At 33.7% G+C, this 15,607-nt stretch overlaps 1 protein-coding gene across 1 annotated transcript in view; it reads right to left on the reverse strand.

Annotated features, from left to right (window-relative positions):
* Positions 1 to 4,782: 4,782 nt before the first annotated feature.
* LOC140441438 (protein rhomboid-like) overlaps positions 4,783 to 15,607 on the reverse strand; it is a 246,792-nt gene continuing 235,967 nt past the window's right edge. Inside the window, exons 7-9 of the mRNA XM_072532170.1 lie at positions 13,810 to 13,952; positions 8,881 to 9,149; positions 4,783 to 7,592 (exon numbers count right to left, since the gene is read on the reverse strand). Coding sequence (XP_072388271.1) covers positions 7,294 to 7,592; positions 8,881 to 9,149; positions 13,810 to 13,952 — 711 coding nt within the window. The 3' untranslated portion in view covers positions 4,783 to 7,293. The remainder of the gene's footprint in view (positions 7,593 to 8,880; positions 9,150 to 13,809; positions 13,953 to 15,607) is intronic.

Consider the following 15,607-nt stretch of genomic DNA (forward strand, 5'->3'; position numbering starts at 1 on the left):
GTACGCGCGGACGGGATCAGACATATTTTAAACGGAACCAGTGTTGTTCTGTGACGTTTTATCTGGTGTGCATAGAAAAATTAACCCGGTTTAATTTAGTTACGGCAACTATAGACATAATATGTACTATTTTATTCGTACTTTTAGTTGAAGAATAGATTAAATTATTTCAAATGTACTAAATTATTAATCTTTAAAAATTTAAATTACACATCTCTCATAGCTTGTCACAAATTTCTCAATTCGAGTCTATGTTTCCGTTTAAAATATGGCGATCGCGTGCTAACAAACTTCAAAGGCGGCATCTGAGAGTGGGCATTCTGATTGGTATTTATTCTGTGCAAACGGAATACTTTGAAATGTTTTTGATATATAAAATAAGAATAACTCACTGTTGTATTCCGTAACGTAGCTGCACTGTATACGATCACTTATTGCTTTAGTTTTAGTTTATTTCGATATAGATTATTTTAAAAAACACAATTTTTCGGGATTGAAATGTAAACACAATTTCTATTACCATGTTCAGGTGCTCCAGGACCGGTCTCAAATAGAGATATTCATCATCTAAATCTTTATAGTTTTTTGAATAATTGTCACAGGTATCAAGTATGAACTTGCAAAGTTTTGTTAATTAAATAACCGCAAATATATTTTATTATATTTTGTTGCAATATATCATTCGACTTATAATCAGTATCCGTTACAGTAAGTTCATTCGATGCTCTGCAAGTATGTGCTGGTGTAGACTCAAATACTTCACTTCGTTTAGAAAAATTTGAAATTTTTATTTTAAAGAAAAATTTATGATATGGAATCTGCAACACCTTCACAACTTTCTACCAGATTTTAACAAATTTAAACATAACAATTTCTTAAAGCCCCTTTGAAACCCATAAACTGACTGACTTTCCAATCAGGATCTAGCCAGGTGGTTGCCGAAGACAATTAAGCAGGGAAGTACGTAGTGTGTCAAAAATAGTAACTACAGAAACAGACGTCCAGGAACGACAAAATGCCACAATATTGTCAAGACAGCAACTTCATAATTACGAACATTCTAATACAAATCTTTGATACAAAAACTTAATAAGTGGAAATCTTCGCAAGAGAGAAAATGGAGACTGCAAGAGATATTATATTAAACCAGTAATTTGTACGCATTTCGTTTGAAAACTATTGACAGAAATGTTGTGTGCCGCTCATGGACGTATAAATAATGTATCTTTATTTATACGTCCATGGTGCAGGTATTATTTAACTTTACGCCAAAATTAAACAACGCAAACATCGTTCGGGGCGTCTGAGTAGGTCCCATTATCCATTTCTCCCGAATTGTTTTGTTTTGTAAGTAATAATACAGGTCTATGCATTGTTGGTTGCATAACTCTCAGTTAAATGGTTCAGTATAAAACAAAATTTTTCTTTTGGATTTTTTTGAAGCATTTTGGTGAGAATTACTACGAAGTAATTACTATTTTAATGGGAATAAGCCACAATTGAAGTTTAAATTCTTTTTATTGACGTTTCAATTTCCACTTCGAAAGTAGTTCTAAAAATACAAACATTAAAATATTAAACAAATTTTGTTTTTTGTTACTTTATTGGCAGTAAATTAAATGTAAGACCATGTCGGGATAGTATTATGAGGTTTTATTTTCCTTGTTTTTTCCTCATGATTTCCTATGGAATCACTAACAGAAGAATTTGACTGTAAACATGACATATGGTTGTCTTTTTAAAGAAGAATTACATGCTATGATTCATCTGACTGATATTCTCAAGTTAAAGTTGATATTATGTAATCAAATGAACTATCCTACAATAACGTATTCCCAGGAACGCAACTCAGCAATATCAGTTTAAAGTCGTTTAGTTTAAAATGTATAATATATGTCTGAATTGTCAATATAAATGAGTCAGATAAAATTAAATTATTAGAAGAATATTTCACGAAGTTTGTTTTTTTTTTGTCTTATTTTATTTCATTGTGCTGGTCTCCGCTTGCGTGAAGAAGGGACTCTGAACTAAGTAGGGGTCTCTCAGTACTCTGCGCAAGACAGACTGGGCGGAGAGTCCTCAACCCTGACACGGCGCGCCCCAATGACTGATAGGGAAGTTCCTGTAGATAAGCAGGGCAGGTAATGACACAGGTCAGCAGCTGTGTCATTAGTGGCCCGTGGCTGAGGAATACAATTCCTGACAGGTGCGGTACCACAAAGTTGCAGGTGCTCAGGCACTTTAATGTCTAAAATCTCACACTGATTTATCAGTCTGTATCCCAAGGATTCTGGGGGGGGGGGACAAAAGCTGACTATACAGAAACCCAAACACCCTGTAACTCTTTACGTTGGTACATACAATGCTAGAAGTCTACTGTCCGAGAAGAGATTCACAGTCTACTGGCCGAGAAGAGATTCACATAAATGGAAACTGAATTAAATGAAATTAAATGGGATGTCATAGGTATATAGGTATCAGCGAAGTTAGAAAGAGAGGTGAAACTTTAAAAACACTGAAGCGAAAGTCCAAATCAGCACAAAAAGAGAAAGAAACATAATGATTAAAAATAAATCTCATGGTATCTGGGCACCCCCATTAGATATCAAACAATATCAGGCACATATCAATAATAAGCTATTACTGCATGAAACCTCCGAGAACGATCTTAACGACTTGAATAATAGCATCATAAACGCCTTATAAGAAAATCACCGAGTGCACTGTCCTAAAAGAAAATCAGATAGTAAAATAAGTCCATATACTGAAACGCTGCTAGATCAAGACAAATGAGAAGCGATAAGAATGCAGACAGCCACACTCTAAGAGAAATGAATAAAACTGTTTCGAAGGTCATCAGGCGAGATTTAAGGAAATTTAAAACCGATAATATTAAACGTACTCTACAGGAAAATAACAGCGTATAAGTTCTACGTAGAAAGCTAACGAATTGAAAATGCAAAATTCATAAATTAAGAAACAAGCAAAATGAAATAATATCACGTAGAGACGAGTTAATACAGGTCGTCAAAGAATTTTACGAGGAATTATATGGAAGTAGACGAGAAGATCAAACAGGAACACAAACAGCCATTTGAAGAAGATCATGAATCAAGGATCCGAACTAATGCCAGAAATGAAGGTAGATGAGATTCGATAAGCGTTAAGAAAAATGAAAAATAACAAAGCCCCAGGAGAGGATGGAATTGTAATAGAAGCTATCGTAAATGGAGGATATATGCTCAAAGAATGGAAAAATGCTATAACCATCCTTTTGCATAAAAAAGGAGATAGAACGGACCTAGAAAATTATAGACCTATTAGCCTGATGAACCACATATACAAGATCTTCATTAGGGTAGTGACATCAAGATTGGAGAAAACATTAGATTTCTACTAACCGAGAGAGCAGGCAGGATTCCGATCAAATTATGGTACCAATGATCACCTCCATACAGTAAAGACGCTCATCGAAAAATTTATAGAATACAGCAAACCTCTTGTCCTCACTTTCATAGATTTTCATAAAGCGTTCGACACGATCGAAATAGACAGCCTTATAGAAGCAATGAATGACAGCAGAATGATTGACCGTAGGTACAATCACGTAGGATTTACAATATTTACAAAAATGCCACTATGACTGTTAAGATACACGATAAAACCCGACCAATAAAAATAAAACGTAGAATAAGGCAAGGAGATACATTGTCAGCGAAATTATTTATAACGGCATTACAGTATGCCTTTAAGATGGTCAATTGGGACCACAGAGGAGTAACAATAGACGGCGAAAAACTTAACCATCTCCGTTTAGCAGATAACATTGTCCTTATCACTGATAATTTAGGAGAAGCCCCACAGAAATGTTAAATGAATTGGACTTGACATGTTCGAAGGTGGGCCTCAGAAATATGGTATTATACGTATTTGGGTCATGAAATAAGAATCAGCAGAGATAACCAAACATGCGAAATATAAAGACCCATTACTTTAGCGTGGGCAGCCTTTGGAAAAGTGCCAGACATACTTAGCCATACAACATACCAATTAGCCTCAAAAGAAAAGTATTTGACCAATGCTTATTACCGATCATGACCTATGCGACACAGAGACAAATGGAACGGTCTATGCTGGAAATGACGTTGCGGGACCGAATAAGAAACGAAGATCTGCGAAGAAAGATAAGTATTGCTGAGGTTGTGGAACGCATAGCGGAACTAAAATGGAATTGGGCAAGCCATGTAGCGAGAATGCTTGACTCACGATGGACGAGCAAAATTACACATTGGAGGCCGAGAACAGACAAACGTTGTAGAGGAAGACGACCTATACGTTAGGATGGCGACATCAGGCGTATCACCAAAAATTGGCAACAAAGAGCACAAAATCGCAAAGAATGGAGGAGATTAAGGGAGGCCTATGTCCAGCATTGGACGTGATAAATGAAGGCTGGATGATGATTTCACCAAGTAACAAAAAACAAAATTTGTTTGTATTAATGTTATATGTTAATAAATTAAATAATGTTTGTATTTTGAGAACGATTTCCGAAGTGGAAATTGAAACGTCAATATACTTATTTTAAAGGTCAATTGTGGCTTATTCCCATTAAAATAGTAATTACTTTTCTTTTGGTTGTTAAAGAATATCGATATTTCATATTAACAATAATATTCCAGACGATAATAACTATGATACTAACGTTGAGGACGATAAAGATACAGGCGAAAATTAGGTGTACCAACTACTTAACTAAGGATAATTAAATAAAAATCAATGTTAAATTTTAAATAGTTTTAATTCCTTCTGCTTTTTACAGAACAGTTGCTTAAGCACAACAGCAACGGTGTTAAAAAACAAAAATTGAACATCTGAAGACGTTTGAATAGTTATCAAAACTATGTCTAATAACACTGTTTCTACCTGAGTATAAAAATACAATATTTTCTTTGTGATAGTGGTATTCTACCTTAGTAAGGCATATTTTTTGTAGTTTCGAGTGTATGTGTGTGTATATATTATGTAACTAGCACTTTCTTTGGTAAGCTTTGCTTATTATTTTAAATTATGACTAGTTATTGTATCACTGAGAACAGTGGTTTAACTTACACGACGTTTGGAATAATCGCTGAAACAAAGGATTTAAAGTATTTGTGACAGGAGAATCATTTGTCCAAACTTGGTACATAAGTCAATGAGTTGGAATGCACTGATATGCTCTGGAATGCGTTTTTAACCATTATCCTTGTTTGTCTTATATAAATTTCGCTTAAACGTTATTTTAGCGATCGTTCCAATAAACAACTGGTGCAAGTAAAAATTACTTTGATCCAAACTTTGGAGGTGTGTGGTTACACCGTAATCTCTGTAACATCACCTAATTAAGAACAGTCTTCAGTTAATTGTTTTCATACAAGTATCCACCTCCAGTTTGGAAACATTTTTGTGAACTTATTCTAAATAATTCAATAGAAGTTACTGTTGAATATTATCTGTGTGACTCAAATACATACAAGAGAAAATGATACAAAGGTAATAAGGACGGCGAGAATAATACGACACGTGAGGATATTAAAGATGCTGAGATTGATGTTGCAGATAATTATATTGATTTTAAAGGTTTGATAAAAATATAAAAGATGATATAGGTGATAATAATGATGACAGAAGATAATTAGGATAATAGGGCTGCTTAAGATGATGAAAATTGACGAGATGGTGATAAGATTTAAGATGATGAGAAAGATTATATTGGCCTTCAAGATGATAATAATCATGTTGAAGATGACTAGACTGCTTTTAAGATGACAGAAATATTGAGAATGATGCAGAAGTTAATGATATAGACCACAAAAATATTTTGAGGTGGCAGTATCGGTTTGAAGATGATGAAAATTGTGTTAATGATGTTGAAGATAATTAAAATGACGTAGATAATTATAATATAGGCAATAATGATTATTTAGATGGCAAAAATAATTAATAAACAGATGAGCATAATATGAACAAGATAATGGTGGTGACGAGAATAAAGTTTAAGATGGTGAAAATGATGATATTGATCTTCAAGATGATGATAATGATGTTGGAGATGATTGAACTGCTTTTAAGATGACGGAAATGTTGAGAATGATGTAGAAGTTAATGAAATAGACCAAAATGTTCTGAGCGACAGGATCACTGTGAAGATTATTAAAAATGATGTTGATAATTATAATATTGGTAATAATGATGATTTAGATGGTGAGGATCATTAATAAACATGATGAACGTAGCAATGAAGATACCAAAGGATGATTTAGAAAACAAACGATGTCCTAAGATAGCCAGTATCATGCTGAAAATGATGAAAGTGGCCTTAAAACGATGGACGATAACGTTATATGTAATAGAAATAATGTTAGAAATTATAGTAATGACAATAGTGACGTTTTAGATGGTGAAGATGATAATCATGGTGAAAATAATACTTATATCTGATCAGAATAGCATAAACCAAAATCTTCTATCTACTTGAGAGAAGATAAGGAACTGGACGCTTCACATATTTTATATACAATGTTACCAATTTTATATTTTTATTGACTACAGCATACTTTACCAGGCCAGCTTGAGTAAAAGCTGTACAAAATTACCTAAAGTGCTCGTAAACATCAACAGTAACTTCTATTTTCTATACTATATGCTACAAAACTTTTATCCAACTCAGTCTTTGGTTTGATATTAGAAATAAATAAAATATATACATAAATATAGTGTACAAAACATACTCATTCACGAATTCTTTTAACAAACTTTTTAAATATAAGAAACCTATCTATTAGGTAAGGATGAGGAGAGTAGACGGAAAAATCAGTACAAAAAAATCTGTGTGCAACATGGAGACTTGCATCAATGGATATCGAACACTATCCAAGTATTAAATGGATTTTCACAAATAGATTCATGAATTATCTATGAAATCACATTTTTTATAATACTTCCTTTCAAAAGAATCTTTACAACAATAGTTTTTGGTTTCATACTTTATATATTTATATATTTATTGATAATATATAATATAGTAGACATATGAGAAATAAAGATTCCTGTAAAAGAAGTTTACATTGAACACAAAATGTTACCGACTGAGATTTAAGTCTGTTCATTTATTTTCTTTAATCAATTTGTACCTCTTAACGTACCACTCTCGGAAAATCTTCAATAAATACTATAATATAAATCTACATAAAAAATCTTATAAATAAATGAACAGCCTCTGGAAACTAGTGAGAACTAGACAAACAACAGTTATACCCCCCATCGACTAAACATTACATAGTGGCTATTGACGCCGTCTCCTAGATTTTCTCCGCCATCGTCTGTTCTGTTCATGACGTTGAACAGAACGGCGAAGATGGTACAGGCGGCGTACACACCGAGAGCTACCCACCACAGAAGCTGTTCGTGCAACTTCTGCTCGAAATTCTTCAGCACTAGAAGCCCTATCGTCAGGCCCGCTAGAGCTCCGGTGAGATGGGCTACGTAGGAAACTGGAAGGCCCACGGAATCGTATCGGGAATAGATGGCGTAGCCAACATCACAAGAAGCTGAAAAGAAAAAAAGACATTTTAAAAATGTATGTGAAAGAAAATTATTGAACAATATCATTCATTAAATATCTTGTGTATATGCGATTAAGCCATGATTGATTGTAATGAAAAATTAACATTTTTAACTAATGTTTAACGTTTCGATTTGCATCCCGAAAATCGTTTTCAAAAAAGATTATTTTAAAAATTGTGCGAAAAGTATAACCAACAAGTAGAGACCGACCGAATGTGATTTTTTTGGCCGAAGCCGAAGCCGATGCCGAAGTTCGGCCTGTAGGTTACCTTCGGCCGAAGCCGAAGCCGAAGCCGAAGGTGACTAAAAATATACCTATTATATGTTAAAAATTTAAATAATGTGCTTTATTTTTTTATTACCTGATAAGTGGTAAACAAAAATATGAAAGTATGAGATACAAAGTCAAACACTTATACATTATTTGGTAATAGAAGCGATAATAAAAATAAATAACATTATAAAACATTAAAGTCGAATAATTTATAGTCAATAGTCTTTGTTTTGCCATTTAGGTATCTAGTCAAAACACCAGTAATCGTGAGTTTTAACAAATACAATAAAATTATTATTATCAGAATTTTACTACGTGAGAAATATTCAAATGATGATCTTTGAGACATCTTGGCCTATTGTTAAAATTTATATCCTACCTAATACCTGACCTAAAAGTTTGTAAAACGTTTTAGTTAAGGGTATAAAATAGGGTGTAAATATTATTTAAATTATCAAAGACTCGCCGAAGCATATTGTTCAGAGATTGTTTCATTTCTATAGTATAGTAGTATAGTATACTGACAGAGCATTTTATTATTCCACCTTCGGCGAAACCTTCGGCTTTGTTTCGGCCGAAGCCGAATTTAGGCCGAAGGTTTAAATATTGGCCGAAGGTGGCCGAAGCCGATGCCGAAGCCGATTAATCGGTCGGTCTCTACCAACAAGTTGTTTAGCGGGTTATGTTTTTCAAAACTGACGGTTGACTTTCTTGGCCTCGATCTTGTAGGCAATTCTGTATATGCAATACAGGCTAGATATATACATATATGGTTAACAAATTTTCCTGCTTAAGTTCTATTGATATGAATACTGATTTAGATTTGACGAACATGATCTCTTGCTGGCAAATGTTTGATAAAATGAACACACCCCTTAGAAATGTAATACTTAACTGCAACTGCTTAAAAAATCAAGTATAAATTGTAACTTGACGGACAAATGTCGTCGGCTCTGTATAAACGTCGAGTGAAATATCCAAAAACAGTTGGTACTTACCAATGGCAAAAATTCCAAATAGCCTCAAGATTCCACACTGCATATTATTGTAATTGAGCAATACATTAGCTAAATGGGCAGCTAGTAGCGCATACACGCCGCCCGAGGCCCCTACTAGATAAACATCGTTATCGAAAACTGACGTTCCTAGCGAGCCTGCCGCCACTCCGGACATGTAGATTAATGCTACCCTTCCCGAACCGTGGACCATTTCCAACGGAAGGCCCACCAACAATTGAACTACTAGGTTGAAGCTTAGATGTAGCCATCTGGAACAAAAGAATAAATATTTTAATAGGATAGATAGGGAAGAATAATATGAGCAAGCTTAATAAGGTTGTTTTTCTGCGAATTCTTAGTTTTATATTCTTTAAAATAGTATTAATACCACATAGATATTATGAAACGAATGCATATGGAAGTCACTTTAGCTCTAGTAATGAAAATATGAAACAAGTAATTTCTAAATTGAATTATGCGTACTGCACATTTTACGAGGAAATGTTTGTCTGCCTAGCAGTTTTACCTTTTTTGTTCAACATTAAAGACAGTTCCTTCCACGTTAACAAGTTTATAAAAAGATTTAGAATATTGAAACATATTTTTATTTTATATTTACTTTTATTTTATATTTGTAAAATACTTTTTACAACCAGGTTAGATTAGTTATTACCTAGAATTTAATGGGGTTCTAAGACTGCCCCCGTAACATTTTGAATTCAATCTCATTGAACATGTTTGGGGAATATGTCAAACTAACTACGATAACTATATTGAACGTAAGGGTTACAGTGACGCAGCAGTTTTGGGAACATGGCAAGAAGCAATGAATACTGCATCCCCTGTAATTTGGAAAGAAAGTGTGTGGAAATGTGAAAACTTAATAGAAGAAAGTTAGATGCGTGAAAATCGCATCGAAGCAATTAACCCAGTCATCACTTACAATCTAAATGAAGATATGGACGACAGTGATTATGAGTATAGGTCTAATTTTTGATTACATTGGAAGCCAATATATTTCATTTTCCAGTAAGAAAACTTTTGAGGGTTATTGTTATTATTTTATCAGTAAATAAATATCACTACAATTTCGAAACAATAGAATTTGTAATTTTCTTCTATTTTTGCACTAATAATTGTATATTTCTCTATATGAATGTAAAATACATTATTTGCTTGTCTTCGACAGTTCTTCGAATATTGGGAGACTGTATTATACTTTCTCAGCACAGAGCGGTGCGTTTAAGTCGAAGCTTTCATTTCTATTTCAAAATAGTCGCAAGTTCATGAAATGTACTATAAAATGATAATGTTTGATTTTAAGACAAATTTGATTTAACTGCAAAAAATAATAACTACAAAATGGCTGTCACATTTTTGAAACTTTTGCTATAAAGCCTCAAGAAATTGACAACTACAATGGTGGTTTTGGTGTTGTACGAATGACAACATTATACCTTAGGTACTAATACGAAATTTTAGAACAGCCCTGGTATAATATATAATATAGGTATGTATAGTGGAAGTACGTAGACTGTCCCAATTTTTTAATGATCTTGACTAATTTTACACAGTTTTATAAAATTTCTAATGGAGGGCAATTGCCGGTGTTTAAATTACATCAATGACTTACATCCTGTTTTATAACGACTTCCTTTTTTACGTGCTGAAGTTAAATTCCTTTTATTAAATAATTTCGTCTTATCGGATTAAATAAAACGACATTGTGAAGGCGATTGGTAAAGTGGTCGCTCATAAATAAATTGTAACTAAAACCATAATAGCATACGAGGTTGAGTTTTAGTTTAAGGTTTTTTTATAGTTATTAGGATTTTTTTAATTGTGTAGCAACGTAGCGCAATGCGATTCGCAGCATTGTTCGCAGTGCAGTGTTGGGCGAAGCCACAACACTACACTCCGTTCGTGCGTTGCGTCAATGGGATGACGCAACGAAAAAAGTTCATCGCATGCGGGATCAATCCTCTTTTAGTGAAACGTGGATCGTGCAACATATAGTCTTCGTCTGCTTAGGCTTAGGTAGTATGCTTACTGTTTTTGTTCGATTGGAAGAGTGATGTATTGCGAATTTCTTTTATTTCATCATCATCAATGGCCTTATAGCCCGTGATTATAGGGCATTTTCTTTTCGTCTTCGATGCAAGTATCGTAAATGCTTCGTTTCTCTGCTAATTTATGGTTCTACAGAATTTGTTTCCAACCTCGTTGAAAGTAAAACAACCTTTAGCTATTGTGTGTATTGCTTCTTCACGTTCCAGTATTCTTACATGCTTAAGTTCCAATCGATTCTTGGTAACTTTTCGTTTAAAATTGGCTCTTAGTCATCTCTAAAAATTTTAGATTTTAGAAATTCGACTCTGAGTTTTGTTCTAAGAAGTCGTCAGTAGGAAATAAGAAGTAGTCAGTAGTAGTATGTAGTATCGACTCTCAATAAGCACATGGCCAATTTTTGTTGTTGACCGTTTGGTATTTTCCATGTATCTTTGTGGATGTATTATTATGGAAAAAACACATACTTACTAGCACTATCATTTTGAACAATTAATTGTCTTTAATTCCTTCAGATGCCGAGTTTGCGTGAAGTTATACGAATAAAGTGAAGCTGCGGTTTTTGAAGACTGGGAACTTTAAGGGTTTTGCTTCAAATTTCTGCGCGATTCAGGACTTCTGCATCAAAAACGACATAAATGTCATCTTTCATCCCTCTACTCACCAGACTTACCACCTACGAACTTTTTCTTTACTAAATTCAAGAGATCTTTGAGTGGAGGAGTATTGAGAATCAGTTTTCAGAGTCTCGTCAGCAATATGACGTTGAGGAAGCATATACGTTTTTAAGTAAAGTACTTTGACAAGCAATGGAATGCAAATCCAGTATCATGAAAAATCTTTACTGGCATCAACGTGCAAACATCAGACTTGGCAGGGATAATTCTGAAGAGCTTCAAATATGAAGATTAGTAAGACAGCAGCAATTAATACTTCTTCCATTGGCATTGTACAATCACTAGGCGACTAAATAAAAATTAACCAACACCTCCGTTCACTAATTAGGTACCTACCTATGCGCGTCGCTTGCAGTGTTATTAACTGCTTCTTCTTCTTAAAGTTCCATCTCCTATCGGAGGTTGGATATCATAACGGCTATGGTCACTTTGTTGGCTGCTGCTCTGAAAAGTTGTAGTGAACTACAGTTAAACCATTCTCTAAGGTTCTTCAGCCAGGAGATGCGTCTTCTTCCTATGCTTCTTCTTCCTTGGATGCTTCCTTGCATAATAATTCTCAGCAGCTCATATTTTTCTCCTCTGGTTATGTGACCCAAATATTCTAGTTTTCTTCTTTTTATGCTGTTCATAATTTCTAACTCCTTATTTAGACGTCGTAGTACCTCAGCATTGGTAATCCTTTGAACCCACTGAATTTTTAATATTCTTCTGTAACACCACATTTCGAACGCTTCTATTTTCCTTATGTGTTGTTTCTTCAATGTCCAAGCTTCCATTCGGTATAGTAAGATAGAAAATTATTACAGTTATTAACTGCGGTAGTACGTAATACGTCTGTTCGCTAGTATTACTCACTAAGCGAGTAGCTTGGCTCTTAACGACGGGTGGCGTGAGTTAGTCGCGCAATTGAAATCGTTTAGCACAGTTTCCTGCGACTTCCAGTGTTTATTAGTGACTTCGGAAAGTTGTTACTAAGGTGATAATGTTTAATTGTCAGAGAGGAAGACATCAGTGTCGATTCAACGAAAATGGCTCCCAGAAACGCAAAACGAATTGACTGCTCACCAGGAAAGAGATCCAAAGAAATTATCCTTCGATTGCGAGTAAGAATCCCTAGAAAGAAGCCGTTCCTGAACAAAAAACAGAGGCAAAAATGCATTGATTGGACTTTGACATGCAGAGGGTAGACAGAAGAACAGTGGAGTAAGGTAATTTGAAGTGATCAAACCAGAATCTCGATCCTTGGAAGTGATGGAGTGAAGTTTGTTCGTTGCCAACCAGGGGAAGACCTTTTTCCTCGGTGTATTACGGTCACTATGAAGCACCCTGTGAATGTCATTGTATGGATTAGCTCCGTTAGACTTTTGGCATTAATAGAGAGCAATATTAATGCAAAAAAGATCAGGAAGAAATACTACTGCTGCCTATTATCAGAGATTTGTTTGAAGGGCATGTTTAACAATGCATCTTCCATCAGGATGGACCGTCATACGGCTAAAACTTTCATGGAATGGTTGAGAAACAATGAAACAATGGCACTGTTCTACCTTGGCCTGGAATAATATCCTATCTAAATCTAATAGAAAATCTATGGCAAAACTGATTAAGAGTTATTACAACAGAATATTTGGCTCATCTCGTGAACTCCAAGCGCAGAATGGAGTCTGTGCTAAAAAACAAAGTATCACACCAAATACTAATTTTCTTCATAATACTCATTGTCATTTTTTTTTAAATATATTTACTAATAGCTAATGGCTATTTTGTTGTTTACTTGTTTGATTTATTTTGAAATTTTTAGAGGGTTTGTCCTCTTAAAATAGACGTTAATATTAATTAGAAGGATAAAACGGTGCAATAAAATTATAGATAATCTTGTAAATAACATAAGTTGTGTCAAAAAAAAGAAATGTTGCTAACAAAACTAAAATTTTTGTAAATTTTCCAGAATTTTGGCCACTAGTGTAATTGATGAACATCAGCATAACAGGCATCAAATCGTCAATAAATTATGATAAATATTAATTATTCATTGGTCAGTTCATTGAACAGATTTCTATAGATAAAATATCGATGGGGTTGTTAAGGAGAAAAAACTTAAGGCAAAACCATCAAAAGAAAATTACTGCATTAAGTATATTATTAAAAAAACAAAAAGTTGAATAATGATTAATTAGTCACTTACCCAGCATGTAATAACATGTACAATAGGAACCTCCATATTTCGATTCGTTTATCTGGTCTATATATAAATATTGAGTCTACTAGTACTGGCCCACTTGGATTAAGTTCCCCTGTGGTAATATAGTAATATAAATAGAACCCCAACTGTAACAAAAATGATCAATATTAAACAATATAAAAATCATTTATCCGAAAGAATACAACTGTGTGAAATATGAAAAGATTCGTACATGAAGTACACAAGATCCAATGATGAATCGATTGTGCATTTTAATTTATAATAATAATAATTCTAAAAGGGTTATTCTAGAAAGACAAAGAAAATACTCACAATCTGTCCTTTAAAAGTAATTTGGATGCCAGTAATATGACAGATACATTTAATATTGGTATCAATTACTCTAATCAACTGTAATTTTCTTTTAGCTGTTAAGTAACCTTATAGGAGACCCAACGATGAACTAATGAGTTCCAGGTACGATCAAACAGATTGTAAGTCTCTTATTTTTTTCCTGCCAACCCTTTTATATAAGATCAGTTTAATAAAATAAAAAATTTTAGTGGAAAAAGTAATTATTTTTAAACGTAGAGCGTGGAAATATGCACTGCAAAAGCCTCAAAATATGTATGCTCATATGAAATGAACCGCATATATATATAATTGTCAAAGATTCTTATGAACACAAGAAGAACATTACTAGAACAAGAGGACAGACATAAAATGGAATACAAAAAAATAAACAAAACTATTAGAAAAAATATCAAGGAGTACAACGGAGTATCAACGGAGAGTGCAGGAAGAAAAGATAGAGAAAACAATTGAAAAAATAGAAACATGAAGTGCTTAAAGCAGAACCTGGGAAACATACAAATTAATAGCATAAAGAACAAAGAAGGAGTGGAGACCAACAATATAAAAGAAAGTTTACAGATAACGCACGAATATTATACAAATCTCTACAAAACAGAACAAAAACCAACCCAAGAAATCCGTAATCAGTTACAACTGAAAATAAAGAATGTTAGTTAACTCTGACCTACAACCAGAAATCAGTAAAAATAAAATAAAAAAGGCACTCAAAGAAATGAAGAATAACAAATCTCCTGGGAAATATGGAATAACTGTGGAAATGCTAAAAAATGGTGGGAAAACTACAGTGGAAGTCCTTTATGTACTAATGAATAAAATATTGAACACAAAACAAATACCCACCACATGGAACGAGGCAATAACATTATTACTATTTAAGAAAGGCGATAGAAAAGATCTAAAAAACTATAGGCCCATAACGCTACTGAATTTAATGTACAAACTGCTAACTAAACTACTAACAAACAAATTAACAACTAAGTTAGATAATTACCAGTCAAGAGAGCAAGCCGTTTTAGAAAAGGATTACAAGCGACCTTCTTCTTACGATAAAAATATTAATTGAAAAGGCCAACGAATATCAAATCCCAATGTATATGGCATTTGTAGACTTTGAAAAAGCGTTCGATAAGTTGGAACATTGGGCAGTAAAGAAGTCTTTACAAAATGGGAGAATACACTATAGATATACGGACTTAATTTCCAATATATATGATCAAGCAACAACATCCATCAAAATAGTTGAACAAACGGAGCCTATTAAGATACGGAGAGGAGTCAGATAGGGTGATACTATATCACCCAAACTATTCAATCAAGCTTTGGAAGACGTTATGAAGAAATTACAATGGGAAAAACGGGGTATTAACATAAATGGCCAATACTTGAATCACTTGAGACATGCAGACGACATTGTATTAATAACAGA

This window comes from Diabrotica undecimpunctata, chromosome 5 (genome assembly GCF_040954645.1).
Source record: "Diabrotica undecimpunctata isolate CICGRU chromosome 5, icDiaUnde3, whole genome shotgun sequence".
NCBI classification, from domain to species: Eukaryota; Metazoa; Arthropoda; class Insecta; order Coleoptera; family Chrysomelidae; genus Diabrotica; species Diabrotica undecimpunctata.